At 38.2% G+C, this 23,009-nt stretch overlaps 3 protein-coding genes across 4 annotated transcripts; 1 reads left to right on the top strand and 2 right to left on the bottom strand.

Moving 5' to 3' along the window:
- Positions 1 to 5,291: 5,291 nt before the first annotated feature.
- Positions 5,292 to 7,416, bottom strand: LOC110841798. The gene is made up of 2 exons (XM_035860898.1): positions 6,805 to 7,416; positions 5,292 to 6,698 (listed from the first exon to the last, which is right to left on the bottom strand). Exons 1-2 carry the CDS (start codon positions 7,414 to 7,416, stop codon positions 5,292 to 5,294), a joined length of 2,019 nt encoding a protein of 672 aa, XP_035716791.1.
- A 6,164-nt stretch (positions 7,417 to 13,580) lies between these two features.
- LOC110841790 (ATP-dependent RNA helicase DHX8) lies at positions 13,581 to 16,066 on the top strand. The gene is made up of 3 exons (XM_022087486.1): positions 13,581 to 13,754; positions 14,537 to 15,159; positions 15,718 to 16,066. Exons 1-3 carry the CDS (start codon positions 13,581 to 13,583, stop codon positions 16,064 to 16,066), a joined length of 1,146 nt encoding a protein of 381 aa, XP_021943178.1.
- A 398-nt stretch (positions 16,067 to 16,464) lies between these two features.
- On the bottom strand, positions 16,465 to 21,186 carry LOC110841787. 2 transcript variants are annotated; one of them, XM_035846902.1, is made up of 8 exons: positions 21,073 to 21,186; positions 20,791 to 20,960; positions 20,561 to 20,723; positions 19,768 to 20,171; positions 17,982 to 18,153; positions 17,042 to 17,685; positions 16,738 to 16,957; positions 16,465 to 16,672 (listed from the first exon to the last, which is right to left on the bottom strand). In XM_035846902.1, the coding sequence occupies exons 1-8, from the start codon at positions 21,074 to 21,076 to the stop codon at positions 16,485 to 16,487; spliced, it is 1,965 nt and encodes a 654-aa protein (XP_035702795.1). In that variant the 5' UTR covers positions 21,077 to 21,186; the 3' UTR covers positions 16,465 to 16,484. The 2 variants fall into 2 exon arrangements, with proteins under 2 accessions (XP_035702795.1, XP_035702796.1); XM_035846903.1 differs by lacking the exons at positions 20,561 to 20,723; positions 20,791 to 20,960; positions 21,073 to 21,186 and adding an exon at positions 20,404 to 20,539.
- Between the last annotated feature and the right edge of the window lie 1,823 nt (positions 21,187 to 23,009).

Genomic DNA, 23,009 nt, shown 5'->3' with positions numbered 1-23,009 from the left:
TGCATTTTCCAATATCTGGGATAAATTTTTTTCAGTTTTTATGCTTAAACAAGGTAGAACATATTTGATACCCCTATTAAACTTACATAAGAAGAAAAGTAATCAGCAAATCAACAGACTTTCTCCAAATTACTAGAGATGTCGCCCGATCAAAAAAATTTCCATCCCCTAAAATTAGTTTGGATGGTGGACACGACCTGATAAATCTCGAAACCCATCTTGGCCCATTCATACTTTGCAAAAACTTGAGTAAATTTTCTGACTTTACAAATGTGTTCGCCATCATTTTGAATAGTCCAATGATTATAATTGACATTTCAATTGCTACCACCAAGGACAACATGAAAATAGGGACGGGAACCACGCTCGTCGAGGTTAGTACAAGGTACAATGCAAAACTTTCACACAACATTACGCCTCCGACCATTACCGGCATCACTGGCGATCTAAGGACTGAGTTGTGCATTCCTGAAAGTAATTGCAAATTACGATACCTCCTCAGGTACGAAAAAGTACCGTGCCCAATTTGGTGCAAATTCCTGTAAGAATTTTAATTTTTTATTTTGTTAGCGTGCATAAACTATAAACACATATATTTTACCTGTTCATCATCTCGAGGATTAGTAGTTTCACCACTGTAGGATATACAAGAACCACAACGACAACGAAGCAAACGGTGGCAGTTAGAGGAGGGGAAAGGCAGGACAATAAGACTGCTCCTAAAGTCCTCAAGAGTATTCCGGCTTGGCCATCATCATTCCACGATTTGCATTCCAAATTTATCACACTCGTCAATAAAGGCGGCATACAGGGTTGAAGCAAGCCAAAGGTGAAAGGCAAGATTGGCATTACAATTACTGCTATGGTGGTTAGTAAAATGAAACCGGTGTAATAAATGTGGATGGTTTGTATGCCTGTAAATTGAAGTACAAAGGATTACTGATAGGCTAGTACGGAATTACAGAACTACATGTTTCATAAAATTATCTATCTCTGGCTCTATTGACCCAGCAATAGCGTACTTCATTGTGCATTACTAGGAGTTGTTCAGAACAGGGGGTATATATCACCTAGTGAGATTTAGTGAGATTTAATGATTTGTATCAATCATCTCACTTGGGGCTGAGTGAGAAATATGAGAACTAATGAGATAAACTTGTAGTTCATGACCCCGTCCGCTAGGTGGCGCTAGTGCATGGCTCATAAATCTCACTGTATCTCATATTTCTCATGTCTCACTATTTCTCTTTAGATCTCAGTGAGATGAGATTTACGAAGGTGAGATGAAATTTCTGCAACCCTGGTTCAGAATATTTAACTTTGCTGGTCAACCCACCTTTCTCATTGTATTCATGTTCGACCCGGACTGCAGAATTTAACAATAATACAGTCTCACTTTTGAAGAATTGAAAGTGAGGTATAAAAACCATCGCTGCGGAAAACAATGTTAAGCAGTAGTACATAACGACGAAGATCCAAGTGGGGGAGGGAGGATTTGTTGCGTACAACCTCTGGTCCAGGAACCACTTGAAGGTTATTGCCAAGTGAAGTGCGATTACTACAGTTGAGGCTAAACCTGGGAACTTTGATGGATTTGTAATCGTAAATTTTTTTTTGCTGGTCGAGAATGGGAGCTGATTGGGTTGAAATAATAAGACCTTAGAGAAACTAATTATAACTGGAATATTTGACGAAGGTACCACATTGCGCAGCAATGTAGGAATCTGAGCTAGGGCGTGGCGCATGTTGGGGAATTTGACTGTAAAATTTTGGGAAATTTTGTGTTTCCCAAAGTTCTAAGCTCTCTGATTAGGTAATCTGAAGGAAATAACAGTAATTTATTGAATGAAATATACCGAAGAATGAATGTTTCATAAGTTCTTGCAACTTGGATTTCCTTCGTTGCAGTGCAAGAAAGTAGCGAAACACTTTAAGTTTATGAAGTCTGAAAATGCTTTGCCTTTGGTTGTATTTCCTATGATGTGCAAAGTAATTGCAATCCCGAACTGGTCTGGTGGTTTTAAATATATGTATCTATCTTGCTAAGTCCAACCACCGGAGCCAATCAGGTTTTCCTGCATTATAAATCGTTTCGTTCGAGGGTGCTTTAAAATTGATGAAACTTACATACATAAGTACTTATATACGCAGTCATACAAGGAAAGTAGTCAAACCAACCAGGATTAACTAAATAAATCGGAGCAAAACGATAAATTTCTTAATATGCATACAGGGTTATCTAACCAAACCAAGTTATGGGTACGAATCAAACGCAGCCCGACATGTTTAAATTCACCTTTTCGCAATTGTTTTCGTAACCCCGTTTGTATGTAAAAATTTAATCTACAAAATTGTTTTCCGCTAAATGAAAAAAAAATTTAACCAGGTAAATTAAACAACGACATAATCTCAAATGTGGTCCATATATTGTATATTATTTCACATCAGCTACTTTTCAACCACCATTCATATTTCTTACTTATACCCAATCAGATGCAATGATAAAAGGTTTAAATTTATCTGCAGTTAATTAATTTTCATACATATGTATCTACATGGAACTGGTAATACATAATCCCCAATATTCTGTACAGTACAATGATAATGATACATACATAGATATACAAACTTACCCGACACTGAGAATAAGGTGGATAATGAGTATGGAATTAATTCGAATTTAATGGGTAGTTAGCTAACTTAAATCAAGTTTGCGAGTCACGTAAGTAATTTTGATTAAACTTTTTAATGCAAGCATTATATATTTACAATAAGTTCGAGTAAAGTTTGTCAAATTGGCGTTAAGTCGTAAGCAATAGATAAAATATCAAGTTGATACTGTTCAATTCTTCAGTATCTGGGATTAAAATTTGCTGTCAGTTTTCATGCTTACCCTAGGCACAACATCAATATCTTTGATACAACTATGTATGTACCCTATATTAAGATTATTTCAAGAGAAAAGTAATGAGCAAATCAACCGACTTTCTCCAAATAACTAGAGATGTCGCCTTATCAAAAAAGTTCCCATCCCCCAAAATCATCTTGGACGGTGGGCACGACATGACAAATCTCTTAACCCACCTTGGCCCATTCAATATTTGCAAATATTTAAGTAACTTTTCTGATTTGACGAATGGGTTGGCCATCATTCTGAAGAGTCCAATGATGATGGACATTTCAACTGCTACCCCCAAAGACAAAACTAAAATGGGGACAGGAATTACGAACATCGAAGTTAATACCAGGTACAAGGCAAAGCTTTCGCATAAAAGTATCCCTCCGACCAACGCGGGCATCACTGGTTCTCTAAGGACTAGGTTGTGCATGCCTGATAATAATTGCAAAGTACGATACCGTCTCAAGGACGAGAAATTGCTGTGCCGCATTTTGTCCCAATTCCTGCAAGAATTTTCATGTATATCATATTTTCTTAACATACTAGCTACAAATTTAAACAATTTTATGCAACGTTTTTAAATATCACTTGGGTATCAAGTTATTTTTCAAAATAATAATCCATGATCTTAATTACTTTGCCTCCCAATTACAAAAATTTGCGTATCACTATAAAACCCCTACATACAAACGTACTTATGGAAATTGTACGTTCTCCGTCATTTTCCAACTTGATCAATCACCAAATTTTAAAAAGTATGTATTTACCGAATAGAATTGCACCCATTTTTGTATCTGGGCCGCATTGGAAACCCATCACCGAAACTCATCTACCGTGTAACAATTTTTCCACACATATGTGTCGTATATACGTGTTTAATTGGTTTGCAAAATATGTATGTAATACTTTGAAAACAGCGTTGTTGCCAAGTGATAAAAATCGGTATATAAATGTGTAAAACTTGGTATATACGTATATTTCCGAAGTTTATTAAGAGGATAATTGCTTAACCTGTTCATTATTTCAAGGATTATAAGTTTCACCACCGTGGGATAAACAAGAACCACAATGATAATGAATCCAGCAATGGTAACGACTGGAGCGGCAAGGTAGGACAACAAAATGGCTCCGGAAGTTCTAAGAAGTATTCCGGTTTTCCCGTCATCATCCCACGATTTGCATTCCAAGTTAATCACACTCATCAACCCGGGTGGCATACAGGGTCGAACCAGACCAAAGGTGAAAGGCACAATAGGCAATACAATTACTCCTACGGTGGTTAGTAAAACAAAAGCAGCGTAGTAAATGTGAACACTAACTATCCCTGCAAACAGAAATAAATATGGGAAGGATCTTTGAGTATTCATAAGAATTTCGCATGTTCGTACATATATCGATACTAGCGAACAAGCCCGTCTTCCGCGGAGCGAGCGAGAATTATAAGCTGGAAATGTCTGTCCGTCGGAAACGGAAGTGCAAGCAAATATTCCACAACGGAAGTGAAAGCAAAGAAAGTCAAGTTTCAAATAGTGCGAAAATTTAAATTCAAAAAATTAAATGTCTGAAGGTAATATTAGGATGGTTGTCGGGTGATGATTATCTCTACTTCCGTTGCGGAACATATACTTTCCTTCCCTCCCGGACTGACATTTCCAGCTTATAACATAGATAATTCTGAAACAAATTGCGAACAAACTAAATACTATTTACCCATGACGATGAATTTGTTAGCCTAAATTTTTATTACTTTGCTGATGAACTCACCTTTCTCGTTGTAATCTTGATCGACACGGAGTGCAGAATTCAGCAACAACACAAGTTCTTCTTTGACGAGTTTAAAGTGAACTATTATAACTAAAACTGCAGAAAACAATGTTAAGTAGTAATACATAAGCACGAAATTCCAAGTGGGGGAGGGAGGGCTTGTTACGTTCAACCACTGAGCCAGAAACCATTTGAGAACTACCGCCAAATGAAGTACGATTACTACAGTTGAGGCTAAGCCCTTTGGCGAATTTGTAATGACAAACTGTTTTTTGCTGATTTTGAGTGGAAGATAGGATGAAGTAATAAGAGCTTGGAGAAACCAATTACGAGTGGGATGTTTGACGAAGGTAGGGAATTTCGTACCCATGTGAGCATCTGCCCTATCGTGGGCGGGATATTGGTGAGTTTTGTGGTTCGGTTTGGTTTGCCCATAAGAAATTTAGGTTGTCTGAATTCTTGGTGTACACTTTTGCTTAACGGAATACTTACGGAAGAATGGACTTGAAGAAGTTATCATATTTTGAGACTTACTGCTTGTAAATATATTTACATAAATATGTGCGTATGTATCTATTTAATAGGAGGTATCTTGCATTTAAAGATGATAAATATGATGCGAGGTTTCTTATGACGGGAGGGGATAATTTAGCGCCGACTCCAACCTTTTCTCCGCCACGACACGATTGGACGACATCTTCTGCTCCCCATTTTTCCAAGGCAGAGCGACACAGTAACGCCCATCATCATCTTTCGTGACATTCTCTTGAAAGTGTTGTTTCGCCACTTCTTCACATTCTGCTTTTGTTTTACGACAGGGATCATCACGTATCCAAATAGCATCCAGGTCCCACAATTGACTAACCTGTAGCTCATTCACAGAAAGACAAGTTACCACCATTGCACTTGACTCACTCACCACAGGCACACGACCACCGACTGTCCACCCAAGACTTGTCTCTATCGCCGTCAAACCGCACTCCAACTGAATAACTTTGTTGGTGAGTAGCTGTCCAAATTGATCCCCACCTATCAGCAAATTAATTTCAGCCGAACCATGACCCACGTCCCCAACTGTGACCTTCTTCTTGGCCAGCTCCGCAATCCATGGGCCTGGTGGGACACGACCAATCTTTGCACATATCGTGTCCTCCTCAAGAAGTTCCAATGACATCGGTCTCTGTCCATCAACATTCAGTAATTCAAGCTTATACCGATTATGTGACTTGACCTCAGTTACTTGACCACCAAACAGCGCCTTGCGAAATTCTTCTCGCCCCACAGCACTGATTCCCAATTTGGCCACAGTTGACTTCTTAATATAGCTCCTTTGACATCCGCTATCGAATAAGAGTCTCGCATTCACATTGCCTCGCTTTCCCCTCAGTTTCACGTTGAGGGTATAAAGTTGCACATCCTTCGTCACAGATTGACTGACCATATGGGCTGCCACATTAGCATCAGGCCCCTCATCAGTCTTCTTGTCACTCCCGAGCCTACACATCAGCGCGAGATGACCCCTCTTTGTGCACAGAGAACACTGGACCCCAGCTTTGCACGACTTTGCCAAATGTCCACCCTGAAGACAACAAAAACAAACACCGCAATTACGAACCAAATGTTGCCTTTCTTCTAGGCTCATTCTCTGCGCCTTCCAACACTTTGAAGAAGGATGACCCTTTTTACAGAACAAACACTGCTGCTTTCCGTCATGGACTGCACCACCGAAGAGATTCGCTGCCGTACTTGGACTGTCTCTCCTTTCACGATGGTGCCCTTTTCCACTCGACGACTTTGGTGTTGCACTCGTTTCACCATATCCTGACCTGGCCATGTTTCGCTGCACTTCATTCTCCACTTCTCTTTGCAGGAAATCCATCAAATAATCCATATCGGTCTTTGGTGGTCGCTCCTTGCTCCCATCCCTACCAAAATCGGACGATCTTTGCCAGGCTGTTAGCACATCTTCTGATAAGCATGATTCCACAATGGCATACAGAAATATTGACGCCTGCTGTGTGGTAACTCCTAAAGTCTGTAAGGCCTCATATCTCGATTTCAATTTGTTAAACAAACTTGATAAAGATTCATGCCCATTCCTCCCATTACTCATAGAGACGAGCTCTCTTACATATACCAACTGCAGCAGTTTCTCTTTGCCAAAGTTTGATCTCAGGGCCTCCACCGCCTGCATAATTAGCAGCATTCATTGGGTAGGATTCCACAACCTTCTTTGCCTTGGACCCTGGTACCATGCACCCCAGTAGGAACTGGAACTTTCTCACATCGTCCAATCCCTTGTCATCATGTACAATCTTGAATGAATCCCAAAACCCCAGCCATTCAGTCAACTCGCCAGAAAACTCCCTCAACTTCATCCTGGGAAAGTAATATGAGCTGCTGCTGGTCGCACCCGCACCGCCCATCGCCGCTCCACTGCCGCCAGCACCACCCATTTGTTGTTGCTGCGCTTGTTGCGGGTCTGGTTGACACTCCTCTTCAATGTCGGCAATGCAACAGAGGATTTTTTCATCGTACTCCTCGTACTTTTCATCCTCACCGTCCCCACTGGTGGTCGTTTCATTCATACTGGTCTCTTCAATGGCTTGTAATTTGATGCGAACCTCCTCCAACTTGAGTTTCAATATCTTCAGCCATTTTTTGTTTGGCGCAAGCTTCTTAAATTCTTCTGTTGCTTGTCTGCAATAGGTAGTAGCTTTCGTCCTCCACGCGCTACGAATCTTGGACGTCATGTTAAGAAGAAAGGAAAGGAAAAGACAAACGAAAAAAGTTAATATCTGCCTGTAAAAATTGAATCAGGAACAAATATTGACCTCAAGTGTCAGGACTAAGGGCTCCGGTACACCACAAATTCAAGCGGTCCTTGGGCGACCGCTACCCGTCGAGTTGTCGTCGTCGGGAAACGCCCCCTAGTACTCTTTGTCTTTCCACTACGATATCCACTGGTCCAGTCACGTCCAATGTCCTCCGTCGTTGATGAGGAGACAGTATTCCAACACTATCACGTCGAGGTCACCAAAAATATGTGAGATTTGGGATCCGCCCACTGGACGGGGAAATCTCTAAATACTGTGCACTGGACGGTGACTTTAAATATGACCTATTGCCCTGACTGACTGACTTTATGATGAACTCAAATAAACAAGCGAGAACACAATGACTTAAATATGTCACAAAATATCGAATCTTTACTATTTCGAATTATAGGAAATTTAGACATTCACATACAAGCCAATTACACACCTTGATTCACAGGTTGCTACTTCTGGAATGAGTTGGAAAAGGAACAGCCCAGTTTCATAAAGTAAAAAATGAGAAAGGTGACACGTCATCCACCACGTCAAACTATACATACCAATAGAGGGCTCTTCCTATCCCGTTCACAATACATATACCAATTTTGAGACTTGACAATATGTATGCTAAGCATAATATGCATATACATAATTATTACTATTTATGTTTCTATGATGGAAGTATGAAAACGATACATAGCGGCTTAAGAAACTTTTTTTACTTGACTAAATTCCTAATCACTTCACATTCTCATATATATACGTATGCATGTATATATTTGTAAAGTCCGTATAAAAATAAAATATGTATTACATATATGTAATCTCTATTGTAGATTAAAATTTTAGGTAGCTCAATCAAAATGAAATATAAAATTGATGACTGAAAAACACGTGGAGTACGAAACTGGTCCTTATATTAACAACGTCATCCACTATTTTATATTAATATATTATTGTGACCAACCTAACCAGTCAGGCTTTTATTGCATTAGGCTCATTCCATCTCAACCCACACGATCGTCGTCGCACCCATATTTTATATCTTGTCCACAATCGTATCAGAGATGCATAATATAAAATAAAACATATCATAAAAATCAAAATTTGAAAATTAATTTTTTTCGCAAAGATACTGCAGTTGAAAGAAAATTTGCAAATGCATTGAAAATGCTTTTGTCGCCAAAGTTTAGGTTCAAAGGGGTAGGTTACATTTACGGATTTCATTCATTGATCATTTATTGATAAGAAAAATTTTAAAAAATTCAAAAAAATCAGAAATTTAAAATGTATTGAAAAACTCGATTATCGAGAAGACGGACAAAAATCGCTTATAGGGAGATAAGCCAATCGATGCCTTTGGGCCTGAGGAAACAAAAACGTTTAAAACCCCACGCGATTTTTGTCCGTCTTGGAGTTTTGGCGATTTTTCGAAAAGGTAAAATTAACATGGGCTGCTTGTGTAGACAGCAGTAAATAATTCTGTGTTCCTACGTGGCCGGGAACATTGACAAAGCATAAGTTGTGTGGTGTTCTCATATCAAAGAGAAGAAAATACATGGTCAGGCAGCCACCACCAGCGAGCAGGGTTTAGCACCTCTATTTTCTGGGACTCGATCAAACGTGTTGCTTACAAATGGAATGAGCCATTATTAATCGTTTCATTCGGGGATACTTTAAAATTGATGGAACATCAGGAACACGTACATACATATGTACCTAATCAATGTGTATAATCAAATACTTATGTATTTTTTTAAAAAACGTAATCAAAGTAAGAGTAGTAACTACAAGGAAAAATATGTCGGGACAAAGCAATAAGTTTCTAATGAGCATCCGTAAAGGATTACAGCCCGACATGTACAAATTCATCATTTCGCAGTTTTTTTTACTTCGAGTTTTCTGTACATACATATTTAAACGGCAAAATTGTTCTCCGCCGAATTGAAAAAAAACGTATCACCAATAAATTTAAATGATATAGAACAACCATATTGCCTCAAATATAATCAGTACATATTGTTTTTCATTTAATTACTTTCTAACTAACTTTCATCTTTTTTCTGAGGTGAGGAAAGTAACCAAGGGCTACCCTCACGACAGAAAAGCACATGGTTACGGCGAAGCTAAGGTATGCTTTCAAGACAGGGTCCTAAAACTTCTGTAAACGCTACAGCTCGAACGGTTACATTTATTGAAAAATTGTTGAAACAAAAAAATCAGACAATTACAAAAGCTAGTGTCTTTTCATCTTTCTCATTACAAAAGTCTAATATTACAGGAATTTTAGGACCTTGGAAACTTTAAAATGAACCCCAAATTCAATTTTGCCATGCAATGGTCATGCCAGTAGCTGATTTTAGCGTGCGGGCATTGATTGCGCATCATTTAAGATACGTTCGAGAAAAATCGGTTGGAAAAATGAGAAAGTTTTGGTGGTGGTATCTGCAGCCACTTACGCTGCTTAAAAGACTTTTCATAACTGCACCTAGCTGGTTGCTATTGGTACCCAATAAAAATTCCCACCCAAAAACCAGAAAATAAAACTACATTTAAAAAACAGCATTCATCGGTGAGGGTGCGACTAAAAACTTTAAAACAAGAGTATTGAGCAAATTTTAAAATTTAATATTACCAGCTTTTGCCTCACCGTGGGCCCAAATTGATTTTGTATTTAAGTAAATGCTCACGGTGAGGCAAAAGTTGGTAATATTAAATTTTAAAATTTGCTCAATACTCTTGTTTTAAAGTTTTTAGTCGCACCCTCACCGATGAATGCTGTTTTTTAAATGTAGTTTTATTACTTATACCCAATCGGATGTAATTCTCATAGCGTTAAATTTGTACGCATTTGTATTTTCTTTAAATAATTTGCATATGTAAGTACATGTACATATATGTACGCAATTTTCGTTGGATTTGTTAACACAAAGCAAATATGTGCACTCAAAATAAGGTAGTAATGAATCATTACCATGCGGAATCACTATGTGTCTCTACCACGTTGGTTACGATTTGTCGTAGAAATGGTAATAATAAGTTCAGGGAAATTCAAATTCATTACCAAATATTAAGGAAGTGAATACCATTATGTATTAAATTTGAATTTCCCTGAACTTATTATTACCATTTCTACGACAAATCGTAACCGACGTGGTAGAGACACATAGTGATTCCGCATGGTAATAATTCATTACTACCTTATTTTGAGTGTCTGCAATAAGTTGAGGTAAAGTTTGCTAAATTGCAATTAAGAATGCCCAGAATTAACATTTATTTACATTAAATTTCGATACACCTTTGTGGTCAAGGACATACAAATTTAAAAAGGTAACAGGAAAACTTAATAATTAGTTTAATTTGCTGGACAATTTCCCAATAAGCAGCCAGGAACGGTATTGTCAAAATAGCTGTCAGGCGGACACGTGTACATATAAATGTACCAATTTCCATTAACTTGATCACATCTAAAATACTTTGCACAGTCGGAGGGATTCGAGAATATTCCTGGCGTAGTGCAAGTGGGAGAAGGGTCGGTGGGGGTTGAGTTACAGGTTCCAGTTTTACACTGCAAAGTCATAGGGTCGAAAAAAGTGTTTAATGGACAAGTCATGACATAGGTAACCATTTGGCCGGAAAGTATTATGCATTTATAATAATTAGCGCAGTCCGAAGCATGTGGGAAAATTCCTTCCACTGCACAACGAAATGGTATCTCAGGGGCCATAGTTGTCGGATTTGGATCATCTGGGGAAAATTTAAGTAAAACCATTTTTATGACTTCAAAAAGCATCAAGATCAATTTCAAATCGATTTCAATCGATCAATTTCAAAAAAACTTTAAGATTACCTGGAATTTCCAGGCAAGTAAGATATATTGGATCGAAATAACCTCCAGGTGTGCATTGCATATGTTGCATGTACCAAAAGCCATTACCAGCACCATCATCAATCCAGAAGCACTGATAAAACACAGTCCTGTGTATAAGTCGGAACGTTTATGTACATATTTTACAAAATTATGCAAGAAATTTAGTGTACGTACACATCGTCAGGATCTGCAAAAGGGTTACCGTTTACACAACTGTCATTGGTGAGAGTCAAGGCACCTATACGAGGCTCAAATTCCAACCGTCTGATTTGTTCTGGATCATAAAAATCGGTATCTTGTGCCAAAGTGTCACTAACAAAAATTGTGGCTAGTGCAAATGTCTGCATGGAAATAAAAATTCATAGAATGAAGATTTTCGAAATATGTAATTGTACGAATCTAGATACTACAAATTCGTATGCCCGCAACATATTTTTTGTGAGGTACCAGAGTTCAAAATGTTAAATTATTCATAAATACATAAATCAACGGTAATCGTTGTACAAAGAAATTTTGGCAATTTTTTGCCAAGTCGTCGTAAATATACTGTCAGTCTAAAATAAAACTTACGAAAAATGCAGTCCTACAGAAACATGTTTTCCCCATTGTTCTGCAAATAATTTTCCCTGCCTTGATTCCACCGAGCTACGGAAGATATGGAACATCGGGCACCGTTTAAATGATATTCGAGGCATAAAAATTAAAGGTATTAAAGGCTTAATGCTTATGAGACTGAAATCCGAAATCAAGAGTTCCGACATACTTATTTAATTAGAGTGCATAAATATGCTTGTAAGCGTTTCTTTTTTTAATTATTACTAGATAAACATAAGTATTCCCAACACTAATTATCTATGTTGTTCTCGAGCTTAAGCTAGTAGGTATTCTTGCGTAACTTAGATACCTATGTAATAAATGTATCGATTTCAAGTAGTGGTCCGCGTCAACCTGACTCATCTAAGGACCATTTAAACACAACTTTGAGCAAGGTTTATAACATACAGTAAAATATTTTACAGTAAAATATATAAAACCAAAACTCAATGATACTCATCGGTCTCTATAAAATCTGGGGGTGGTCCCAGACCCCATAAAGTATATATATTCTGAATCCTCCCACCAACACCTTTCCAACGATACCCCACTTATGGGGTTATGTGAGACTTTGTCTGGTGACCTTTTTCGTTTGTGCGAAAAACTTGTTGACCTTGGAAAAATTTAAAAATCCTTAACGAATCTGATAGTACAAGTCAGTCTGATCAGTTTTTATCAAATATGAAGAAAATCTATCGGGGATTGTTGAAATGCGAGCTATTTAAAAAATGGTGATGGATGAGCCAACTTTGTAACTTGACCTCATGTCATTTTGAGGTCAAGGAGTACGGGTAGGGCCTAGAGCTTCAGGATGACCCAAAAGCGTACCCCGGGGATTGTCCATGCGAAGTTTGACCGCCGTGGGCCTACTGTGTTTGACATCAGCATTATTTCTCATGCACTTTTGTATGTCCTTGTCGCATGAACTCAAATGTCTCATATTTTATCATATATTTTAATTCCTAGACGAAGTTTATCTTATCTCTAGACTAATTCAATTATCTAATTTACTCAATTTTGTACTTGTTCCAATAAGTTCTTAAATCTTACGAAATCAATGTACATGACTCAAAGTTTGAACCACCTTGACCCTACCTTGACTGTCTACCTATAAAAATCCAATTAACTTTTTCCTCACCTTCCACTTTTCATGTACTGCTACACAGTTACGGTCACTCTGTTCTTTGAGTCTCAATATTGCCCCAATTTTTAACTAATGTAAGGAAATCAATTTTATGACTAAATAAACACAAAGCTAAGGGCACATAGTACCGATCCCGTGGACCACCCCTTCTTTCAGGACACCATTGTCCTTAAGTGCACCCCTGCAATTCGCACTCCAACCAATTCTGCAAATTCTCAAATTCACCAATCCTCTCACTCATCACCAAGCCACAACGAAATCAGACCCACACAAAGTTCATCTTCATACACAAACATACTGGTTGCTTTACAATCGAGGGAGAAAGTTGGCAAGTTTTGTCAAAAAAGGTAGTGCTTTCCCCCATACCATTAGACGGAGGAGGACGTGGAAATTTTAAAAACTGTCTAAATCGAATAGTTCGGACCCGCTGAGCAGGTTTTTGAGCTAAAACAGCAGAAAATAAAATATGACCTTTTTTACCGGCGATAGCTGATGGAAATCGTCAATTCATATTTGTTCAAACAGATCGTGCTAGCCACAAACATTGCCGAGACAACGTTAACAATAGACGGCATTGTTTACGTGGTCGACTCCGGATTAGTTAAGCTTAAGGAGCACAATCCGAAATCCGGGATTGATACTTTAACAAAAATCCGAATTATGAAGGTGCATACATATTTACATATTTATGAATAATGACTTCGCAATCTTTCGGATCATCAGTATTCTTCGTATCATAAAATATGTAGTTACAACGGTTACGAGATTTTATAACCGTTGTAAGATTTTGTCAAGCCCTGGCTGTTTGGCTTGGGGGTGAGAACCGGTGGCTTTCGGCACTCGGAAGGTCTATGGTTCGATCCCTCATATCTCGGCAGCTGGGGCAGCCCTCCCTGGGTGCCAGTTACACACATTGTAGCTGGACACTCAGTAGAGTGGACTGAGCATGCTACCTTTCCGTGGCAGTATTCGCGTCCAAAGGGGCATACATTAAGATTGAATAGGCAGTGGTGGGTAGAGGATAGGCGGAGTGGGACTGGCCCCGTAAGTGCAGGGGTGAGTGGTGGTGCTTACGGCAAGCCGGCGTCTCTTCCTGTCTTACTATCCTTAAATGGTTTCTCGATCCCCATATCTCATCAATAGATATGGGGATTATACCTGAGCAACTAGATAGCCACTGTCATACGGTGTAAGTAAGAGGATATGCAATAGATCTGATGGATGATCTGAGCATTGGGCTCCTCCAACAAGAGGAGCCCTCCTCCCAAAATACATACATACAAGATTTTGTCAGCAAAAAACCCCGTTCCGATTTTTAAGAAGCTTAACCTCTTCTTTTTTTTTCGTAAGATATTTTACTATATGAACATAATTGTGATTACCGTCAAAGTTTCCAAGTGGAAATAAAAAAAATCCGCTTATATGAATCTAAAAATGTTCCCTTTCAGGCACAAGCAATCCAACGAAGGGGTCGCGCCGGACGCACCCAACCCGGCAAGTGTTACCGACTCTACAGCCAATACGAATTTTCCCGAATGAAAAGCGAAGCCATCCCAGAAATTCAGCGGACCAACGTGGAGTCCGTCGTGCTACAATTAGCCTCCTTAGGAGTCAGAGACATCCTTCAATTCGATTTTATGTCCCCTCCAAAATTGGACGCTGTCATGGAAGCCTTAGAACACTTACAGCAGCTCGGCGCCCTCGACGACCACATGGCGTTGACAGAAATGGGTCGAAAAATGTCTGAGTTTCCGCTGGATCCTCCCCTCGCGAAGGTTCTCATCACATCTGCATCACTCCACTGCACCGAGGAAATCTTGACAATCGTCGCCCTGTTGTCGACCCAGCATCAAAATTTGTTCGTCAATTCGAAGAAGGTCAGAGTCCTGGCGAATGAGAAGAAGGCGCAGTTCAATCACCCGGATGGCGATCATCTTACGCTGCTCAAAGTGTATAATGCGTGGCGTTTAAATTACTATGAGAGGGAGTGGTGTCGTAAGAACTTTGTGCAGTATCGAAGTCTCGTCGAAGCGGGGGAAATAAGGGCACAGTTGTCGGATATGGTTGAGAGGTTGGTGGATTTCGGAAATTTTGAGCAACTCTTAAAAACTTTTTACCTTCTTCAATGACCATAATGCGGCATTTTTCACCAATGGGGAAAAGTTATGAGTGCATAAAACTCACAACATAGTTACTACAAATTCCTATAGTAAAAATTTGGGGCACATTTTAACAAAATTATTAAGGGTATTTACGAGTTTGTATATTGGCATTGAAATTTACTTAAGTTTGAAAACATTGTGAATAGCATAGCCTTGTAGAAGCACAAATTCAGAAATCAATTTTTAGGCCAAAATTTTTGCAAACTTTTTTTTGCTATGGGAAATGAATATCCCCATCATTTTTGGTGGCACTCGAAATTTTTCGTAGCCGAATTTTTAACTCTATTTTTTTAAGCGAGAAAGTCTAGGAGTTTTATTTACATAAGTACATACGTTAAATTTCTATTAACTAGTTAATTTGCTAATTCGCTTACTAAACGGGAAGGCAAAAAATATTTAATAATATCTGACTTTTTTAAAGCATTCTTGGCTCCAATTTATTAATTTACGATCTTTCAAATTTTTAGCCACGGTCTCCCCCTCCTCTCTTGTGGTCGGGACACGGTCAATATTCGGAAAGCATTCTGTTCCGGATTTTTCAGAAGACTGGCGAAATCTGTGGTTCGCGTTAAAGGAGGATATTCCACGTTTACCAATGAGACCGCGTTGATACCGCAGGTCGTCTTTGTGCACCCGAACAGTTCCTTATTCCCCCTCAGTCTGACGCCAGAATGGATTTTGTACCATGAAGTGGTCAAAACTAAGAAGGCCTATATGAGAGCGATTGTCACCGTGGAACCTGCTTGGGTCAAACAGTTTGCGCCAAAGTTTGTGTCCAGGATGGCCAGAAAGTATCCGGAACTTGGCAATATTTAAGTAGCTCGACATATGTACATATTTTTGTATTATGACCCAGCAATTTTACGTATGCTTCAAAATTTTTCAAAAATACTGGAGACTATAAAAATAAATAAAAAAAATAAATGGCTGACCTATTTATATATACATATGTATCTATGTATCTTTTTATTTCCTAAATACTTAAATATCATATTTATTGTAAATTAGATCAAAATAATTTATCTCAACAATTGAGAAAATTTGAAAAGTTTAATTTACAATTTTCACTTACATTTCAATGAAAACCAGATTTCGTATATTTTGAATTTTTATAACTTGTGTAGTTGCATACGATTATACGATTATTATCCATATACGATTTGAATTTATTAAAATTAAATTTATGCTGAATTTAAAAAAAATAATGCACAATATAAAACGTTATGGACACGATTTATTTCCTTTTGGGTCTCTTAGGCACTGACGTTTGAGGATTGTCGGATTGTTGCCCCCTAATAACAAGTCTCATTTGGGAGCCATGCTCGGAAAAAACCTTCTTTTGAACCATCTCCATCTCAGATATCGTTAACTTCTTGATAGGTTGTCCGGATATAACACTGTTTCTAATGTATGAAATTCCATCTAAATACATCAACATACCTACATTAAAAATCAAGTTTTATATTTTCAAAATTTTTAATTCATACCAAAAATTGCATTTGCTTTGTCCTCTTCCAGTTTTTTAAAAGGTGCACCCCCAGTTAGTGTGCAATTCAACTTGTCATCTTCGTCCAGAATGGTGTCGTACAACACATACCCGGCCCCTCTCATGGCGTCGGCATGATTTCCACTCTGATACTTCTGCACATCAAATGCTTTAACTGCTTTCTCCCACTTCTTCATTGGGACAGATATTTTCCCAAGTTTCTATAAAAAATGAAACTTTAATATGAATTGTATTCATGTATTTTTTAAAAATCATAATAATATCCGATGTGCATCTGTCTGTACCACTTCCTGATTTTCAACCGTTAAGGATAACATGCTCGCTGTACTGAATTCTGCCAATTTCGAAGAATTTTTTTGAATTTTCCTTCTCGAAGTAGACGGCCCTGGAGGACTTGTAGGATGGAAATTTTGCCCCACATCAGAAACAGATGAACTAATTTCTTGGTTATTTGCCGCAACATCTAATCTTTCAACAGGAATGAAAATGTAATTTGGTTGTGTGTCCATCGGTATTAATTGGTCAGATATTTGAATCTGGATCCCTTCCCCAGATCCTCTGGGGACTAGTTGATTGCCTAAAATATTGGTCACAAGCAGATTCGCCTCTTCGTACTGCATCGGAAGAATAGGTTGAGGATGGTGTGATTGTGCAGTGTCATTTTCTGGAAGGTTTATGTCCGTGGAAATTTGAGGAGTATTCGTAAAATGGGAGTGATCATTTGTAGTCATTGGAGGAGACGCAGAATTGGTAGAATTTCGTCCGGACGGACAATCGCGTATAAATTGTTCCATTAGGGCTATCTGAACAGGAACTAAAAGGCCGGACATGATAACATGATCGATTTCCTGAGCGTCAAATATGTAAAATTTTTGTATCGACTGGGATTCAAATTTTTGCCACATGGTTGGCAAACTTGCAATCGTACCTGTCAAATAGAAAAGTAATTTTGGAAAAATAGTCGTACAATGAAAAAAAAAAAACTGTAGAAATCTGGTAGAGTCGGGCAGAGGTTGCTATCTCATTAGTCAGTATTAAAGTTGCTACCGCTTAGTTTTAAAATTATTCTGGTCCAAAAAAATTGCTACCGATACATATTTATGTATGGTAAAAATTGAATACCAAGTTCAAAAATCATTTTGGTAGAGTCATTCACGAATACCGATTGGTATTGTTTAAATACTGGATTTCTAAGAGTGTAGATATTTGCAAAAAAAAACTCACGAAACAAGGCAAGCACTTTCATCGGACATAATTTTGAGAATGTTGAAAACTTTCGGTCAGGTAGATCCAGTCTGATCCATTTTCCAACTAAAACACGGGCAGACCGCTCCAAATTTCTGTCCCCTTCGACGTAACATTTACTCAATCTTTCTCTGCTAAATTGTATACCGTCCTGAAATATTTAAAAGATAGTAATTTTGAAGTATTTTTAATACATGTAAATTTATTGTAAAATTATCATGTTTAAGAATTTCTTAAACAATAATTTCAATAAATGAGCATAGGTACTCATGACAACGTCCTATTTCGTATCGAAACTCATTTATGTGGCAAACTTGCAAAAAATTTGTAGCATGAGGGACCCTCATTGAGGGTATTCGCAAAATATGTACGACTTCGCAATTCGGCTTTTAAAAATCTTCATTTTCATGTTTTTAGAGACTTCTGTACTTTCTCTTCCTGGCGATGACGAGAAATGAGTTTGCGAAATCATCTAAATAAAAATATGCCCAATTGCTGGGTAAATTTGCGAAAAAAAAAATTCAAAGCTTTCCACCAAATGTTTTGCGCAATTTCGCAAATTTCTATCAATTGGCAGTTATGTGGCTTGGCTCAATTTTCGAGATACGCATGGTAGGGCTGCCGCGGGTAGCGAAAATGCTACCCGTTACCCGACCCGCTACCCGCAGCACAACTACCCGTACCCGCACGGGTACCCGTTACCTGCTACCCGTTATGGGAATTGAGTTAAAACCTAACCAGCCTTAAGAGTAAATTCGATTGAATTAATTATTGGCTCATTTGGGTTGATATGAGATAATGCACGCAAGTAACGCATGCCATACTTTGATATGGGAATGTCACTAGTTGCTTCTGAACTCAAACATTTTGGCTTACAATGGAAAGTTTTTCAAACTACATCGGGATTTCTTAGCGAATTATAAAACATTAAGCCAAAAATTAGGAATTATCAATTATCTTTCCCTTGAATAGCCCGTTTAAAGAAAACTATTGGGGGCAGAGTCCACCATGGTTTCAGTCCAGATGAGGAAAAAGATGCAGAACCTTTACTTAAAAATCGAATTTTGCCGCCAATATTTTTCTTCAAAGTGGACATTCAACGGAAAGTATCACGCGATTCCTAATTTTTGGCTTGGCTTTTAAATATACTCGCTGGACAATCTTGGTGTAGCTTGACAAAAGGTTCAATCTACATAAATACAGTTTGATTTTTTAAAATTTTGGTATAAATGAAGTTTTAATTACAAAATTGTCTACAAATAACATTATTGCTTTCAATCGGATTCAGGTTTTTCACCTTTAAAGTATAAATTAAAATCTCATCAGTCCTTGCCTTACACACAAATATAAGTCAAATTATTACTCATATTTTAGAGCAGGCACATTATGTTTGAGAAACAATAATTTCTCCGCATTTTCTGGACGTGAAAAGTATTTGAGACTGCCGTAGGCTTCTGTGGCTTCCGAAAAGACACGCTCGCTATAAACCCTAGCTGCTGTAAAATGTCAAATTTTGAAATGGATAAATAATAAATTGACGCTTTTGTTGGGAAATGGGCAAACTTGTTGCTAACTTTCTTTGGGAACTGATTTATGTCGAAAATTAAATAAAAACAGAACTACCCGTTACCCGTACGGGTAGCTCTCGGTACCCGCAGATAACGGGTACCCGCAAGAATTGTGCGGGTATGCGGGTAACGGGTACCCGACCCGTTACCCGCGGCAACCCTAACGCATGGTAGACGTGAATATGCCCAATACTTACCACGAAAGTATTCGTAATTTCTGGAAATTTCTGTCTCGTTAATTCCTCCACTGCATGTACGGATTTAATGGAGGGATTATCTCGCAAGAATTCTTCAAATTCTTCAACCTTCTCTATTTCGAGTTTAATAATCCGTAGAAATTCGAAAATTTTATCCTCCCCAATTTGTTCCCGTAACATGTCAGCGTTGCTGGATTGAAGGATTGAAAATTCTCCAACGTTAAAATCTCTGCAGGTTGGGCACACGCATGGAAAGGAAGGCGCATCAAAGTCATCCGTTGTGGAGGGAAATTCTTCAAAAACTTGATTTACAACTTGCATCTGCTCCTCGGATGGTGGGACGGTTTGACTCAGGTCAGGATTCCACGGATCTGTTGCCTTGTTCATCATCCAGCTTGCAATACCTGAAAATTTAAATAAGTTAAACTTATCTGCGGAATTTACATACTTAAAATGGAGGTCTCCCAGCGTATGCTCTCCGATTTTGACCAAACGACCGTCAGTCGATCACAAATTTGATTAATATGAAATTTGCAAACGACACGATAATGCTCAGGTTTGGCGGAGATATTTGCATCCAAAGTGGATGAAACGCGCAGTAAATTTGAAAAGTGCAAAATTTGTCAATTTTAGTACCCGGTTTCTCCTCTTTGGATCCAAATATCTGCGCCAAAAGTGGCCATCTGGAGATTATGCCATTTGCAAATTTCATCCTAATTAAATTTGCGATCGATTGACACTATTTTGGTCAAAATCGGAGAACATTCGTTGTGAGACCTCCATTGTTACATACACGAAATAGCCACTTTTTTCGGATACTCGTCCCATTGTTCATCTCCTTTTTTCGTTGCTTGCCATAGTACACGGGTAATGTCTCGTAATTCGGTTTGCAAATATGCGAGCACCCACTTTCTCCGGCATATTTTCAATTCGAAGCCATTTTCAATTGGCTGTATCTGAAAGTCAATTTAGTTTCCTTTTATAAAATTGGGATTGAAAACGTACATAATTTGTGCAACTCACGCGGAAAGGTTGTCGCGCAAGGGCGTGGTAGTACCGGATACGAGATTCATCTTTGTGTCGAGAGAAAGCAGAGGAATTTGTATCGAAGCGTCGTATCCGGTGCAAAGTAACTTCCACAAGGTCGGGATAATTTTGGAGATAATTTCCAAGCTCATTTTCGATCTCTCTGTCTAAATTTGTATTTTATAATGTACAATATGTGAATAAATCAGTTCGAAGTAATTATTTAAATTTTGTATTTACAAATTATACGATTTAAATATGTATCTATGTATGTTTTACCCATATTTTTCAAATCCAGTTTTTTATGCAAATGCAAAGTTCAGCTGATAAGAGAGCAGATCCGTTCAGTTGGTCGTGCTAATAATATGAGAATCAGCGAATTCGTACAATTCTGGCTGGTGAACGTGAACGTCAAGAAGTTCATGAACATTGCAGTAATTTTCATGAACTTCTTTACATGCAAATGCAACGTGATTGTATGTATTAACGGGCTTACACACTAGAGTAGAGTAGGTTTGCAGTGCAAACTTTGCAGTTCTGTGAGCTGTTCATACATAAAAGATTACATAATAATATGCAACACGTATGTACATACCTACGTATGTACGTGATGCTGGGCTGTTCTACGTCGTAAATATTTACTCTGATGAGTAATACTTACTTAAAGTGAGATAAAACGTTTATTAAGAATTGGAATTTTCGCAATAAACAGTAATGACCCTGGTGGGGTCACCCAATACGTACAAATTCTTTAAGGATGCGAATTAAAGTTTAGTATGCATCATTATGCATGTGCTACAGATTTTGGCAAATTCGGTAGGACAGAAACTAAACAATTTCAGAAGGGTTGTATTTAAATTGCTGCATTAAGCTAGTTTCCAAAATAACATTGCATTGAACGTATCAAAGTTAAGGCAAGTCTAAACGCTGGATTAACTTATGTACCAGGAGTAAAGTTATTCTGGCTTGTTCGTCGTTGACAAATTTGTGTGAAATCTAGGAGCAAAATGTGGGATAGATTTATAGGCAAATACATATTTTTACGTCATTATGAACACAATTAATTTACTTTTAATTTTAAGCTACGCATCTCTTAACTAATAATTTAATCAGATGCAAAGTATTTAGTGTTGACTTAACTAGCAAATACGTAATAGTGCAATGACGAAGATTAGTTTGTATCTAACAATGTCTCAATATTAATCAATTTTCTAATCCACTTAAAACAGAAATAATTATGACAACGCGACCAACACCGTGGTCAAATTATCAATCAAATTTTCAAAATAATCGTTAACTCCGTTATATCGGATTCGTCGCAGTGGTCCGATCCTTACTCCGAATGGTTTTAGCGATTTTGCCACCATTCTCCACACCCTGCCGTCCCCCTTTCCCATCGACCACGCCTCCTTGGCAAATTCCTGTCGTAGAGTTTGACTCCCATTTTCCACGCGGCCACAAATGTGCAGATACAGAAAGGCGGAAGAAGTGTAGGAAACGATAAACTGGACGAGGACGACGCCCTCTTGCGGGGAAATTGCGTGCCTTAATCGCATCAAGACGGCCACAGCGGCGATCGTGTATTGTCCATAGAATAGGAATCGGACAGGTAACAAGGTGGGGATGTAACAATCATTGTGTAGTTCGTTCAAGAGGTAGATGCACCGGTAGATGGCGGACCGTTTAGAGATGTGGTCCACGCTGATCCTGTGATATGGATAATTTTGATAATTACTGTAGGCAAGGTTAACTTAATTAGAAATTAATTAAATTGCTCCATGGACCTTTGCGGTTACTTTATAAAATTTTTGAAATAATTAATTAACATAGGTCTCGATGACACTCGATGACAGCAATAAAAATCTCAAAATCAGCGCATGTTTAATCATTTCCCGGCTCTAGGAATTCACTTAAAAATTCTGGACGACTAATTTGTGGAAAAAGTCGTTTCCAATTTTTTAAAAATATACACTCCAGATTTTGGCAGTTTTTGAGGAGATCTTAAGTTTAAGAAGCCTTCATAAAAATTGGAACTCATTGAAGCTGGCTGACCTTAGTTAAAAACCCTGACGGTCATTCTACTCAATCTACTGACTACAAACTGGTGGTCCAGAATTTTAAAATAAATTCCCAGAGCCGAGAAACGCTTAAACACGTGTTGATTTTGGTAATGAGTCATTGAGTCTTGCTTTAAAGATATTCCCCGCTTTTATAAA

This window comes from Folsomia candida, unplaced genomic scaffold, assembly GCF_002217175.1.
Source record: "Folsomia candida strain VU population unplaced genomic scaffold, ASM221717v1 Fcan01_Sc001, whole genome shotgun sequence".
Taxonomy (NCBI): Eukaryota; Metazoa; Arthropoda; class Collembola; order Entomobryomorpha; family Isotomidae; genus Folsomia; species Folsomia candida.
Note: the sequence above shows the minus strand (reverse complement) of the source record. Positions and strands in the feature narration are given on the sequence as shown.

Coding starts and splice junctions, on each gene's coding strand:
- LOC110841798 (XM_035860898.1), bottom strand. CDS start 7,416: ATGACGTCCAAGATTCGTAGCGCGTGGAGGACGAAAGCTACTACCTAT. Junction 6,699..6,804: donor GGCAAAGAGAAACTGCTGCA/GTTGGTATATGT, acceptor GAGGCCTTACAG/ACTTTAGGAGTTACCACACA.
- LOC110841790 (XM_022087486.1), top strand. CDS start 13,581: ATGGAAATCGTCAATTCATATTTGTTCAAACAGATCGTGCTAGCCACA. Junction 13,755..14,536: donor CAAAAATCCGAATTATGAAG/GTGCATACATAT, acceptor GTTCCCTTTCAG/GCACAAGCAATCCAACGAAG. Junction 15,160..15,717: donor TTGTCGGATATGGTTGAGAG/GTTGGTGGATTT, acceptor TCAAATTTTTAG/CCACGGTCTCCCCCTCCTCT.
- LOC110841787 (XM_035846902.1), bottom strand. Junction 18,154..19,767: donor AAATTACGAATACTTTCGTG/GTAAGTATTGGG, acceptor TAAATATTTCAG/GACGGTATACAATTTAGCAG. Junction 16,958..17,041: donor CGGTTGAAAATCAGGAAGTG/GTACAGACAGAT, acceptor CATTTTTTATAG/AAACTTGGGAAAATATCTGT.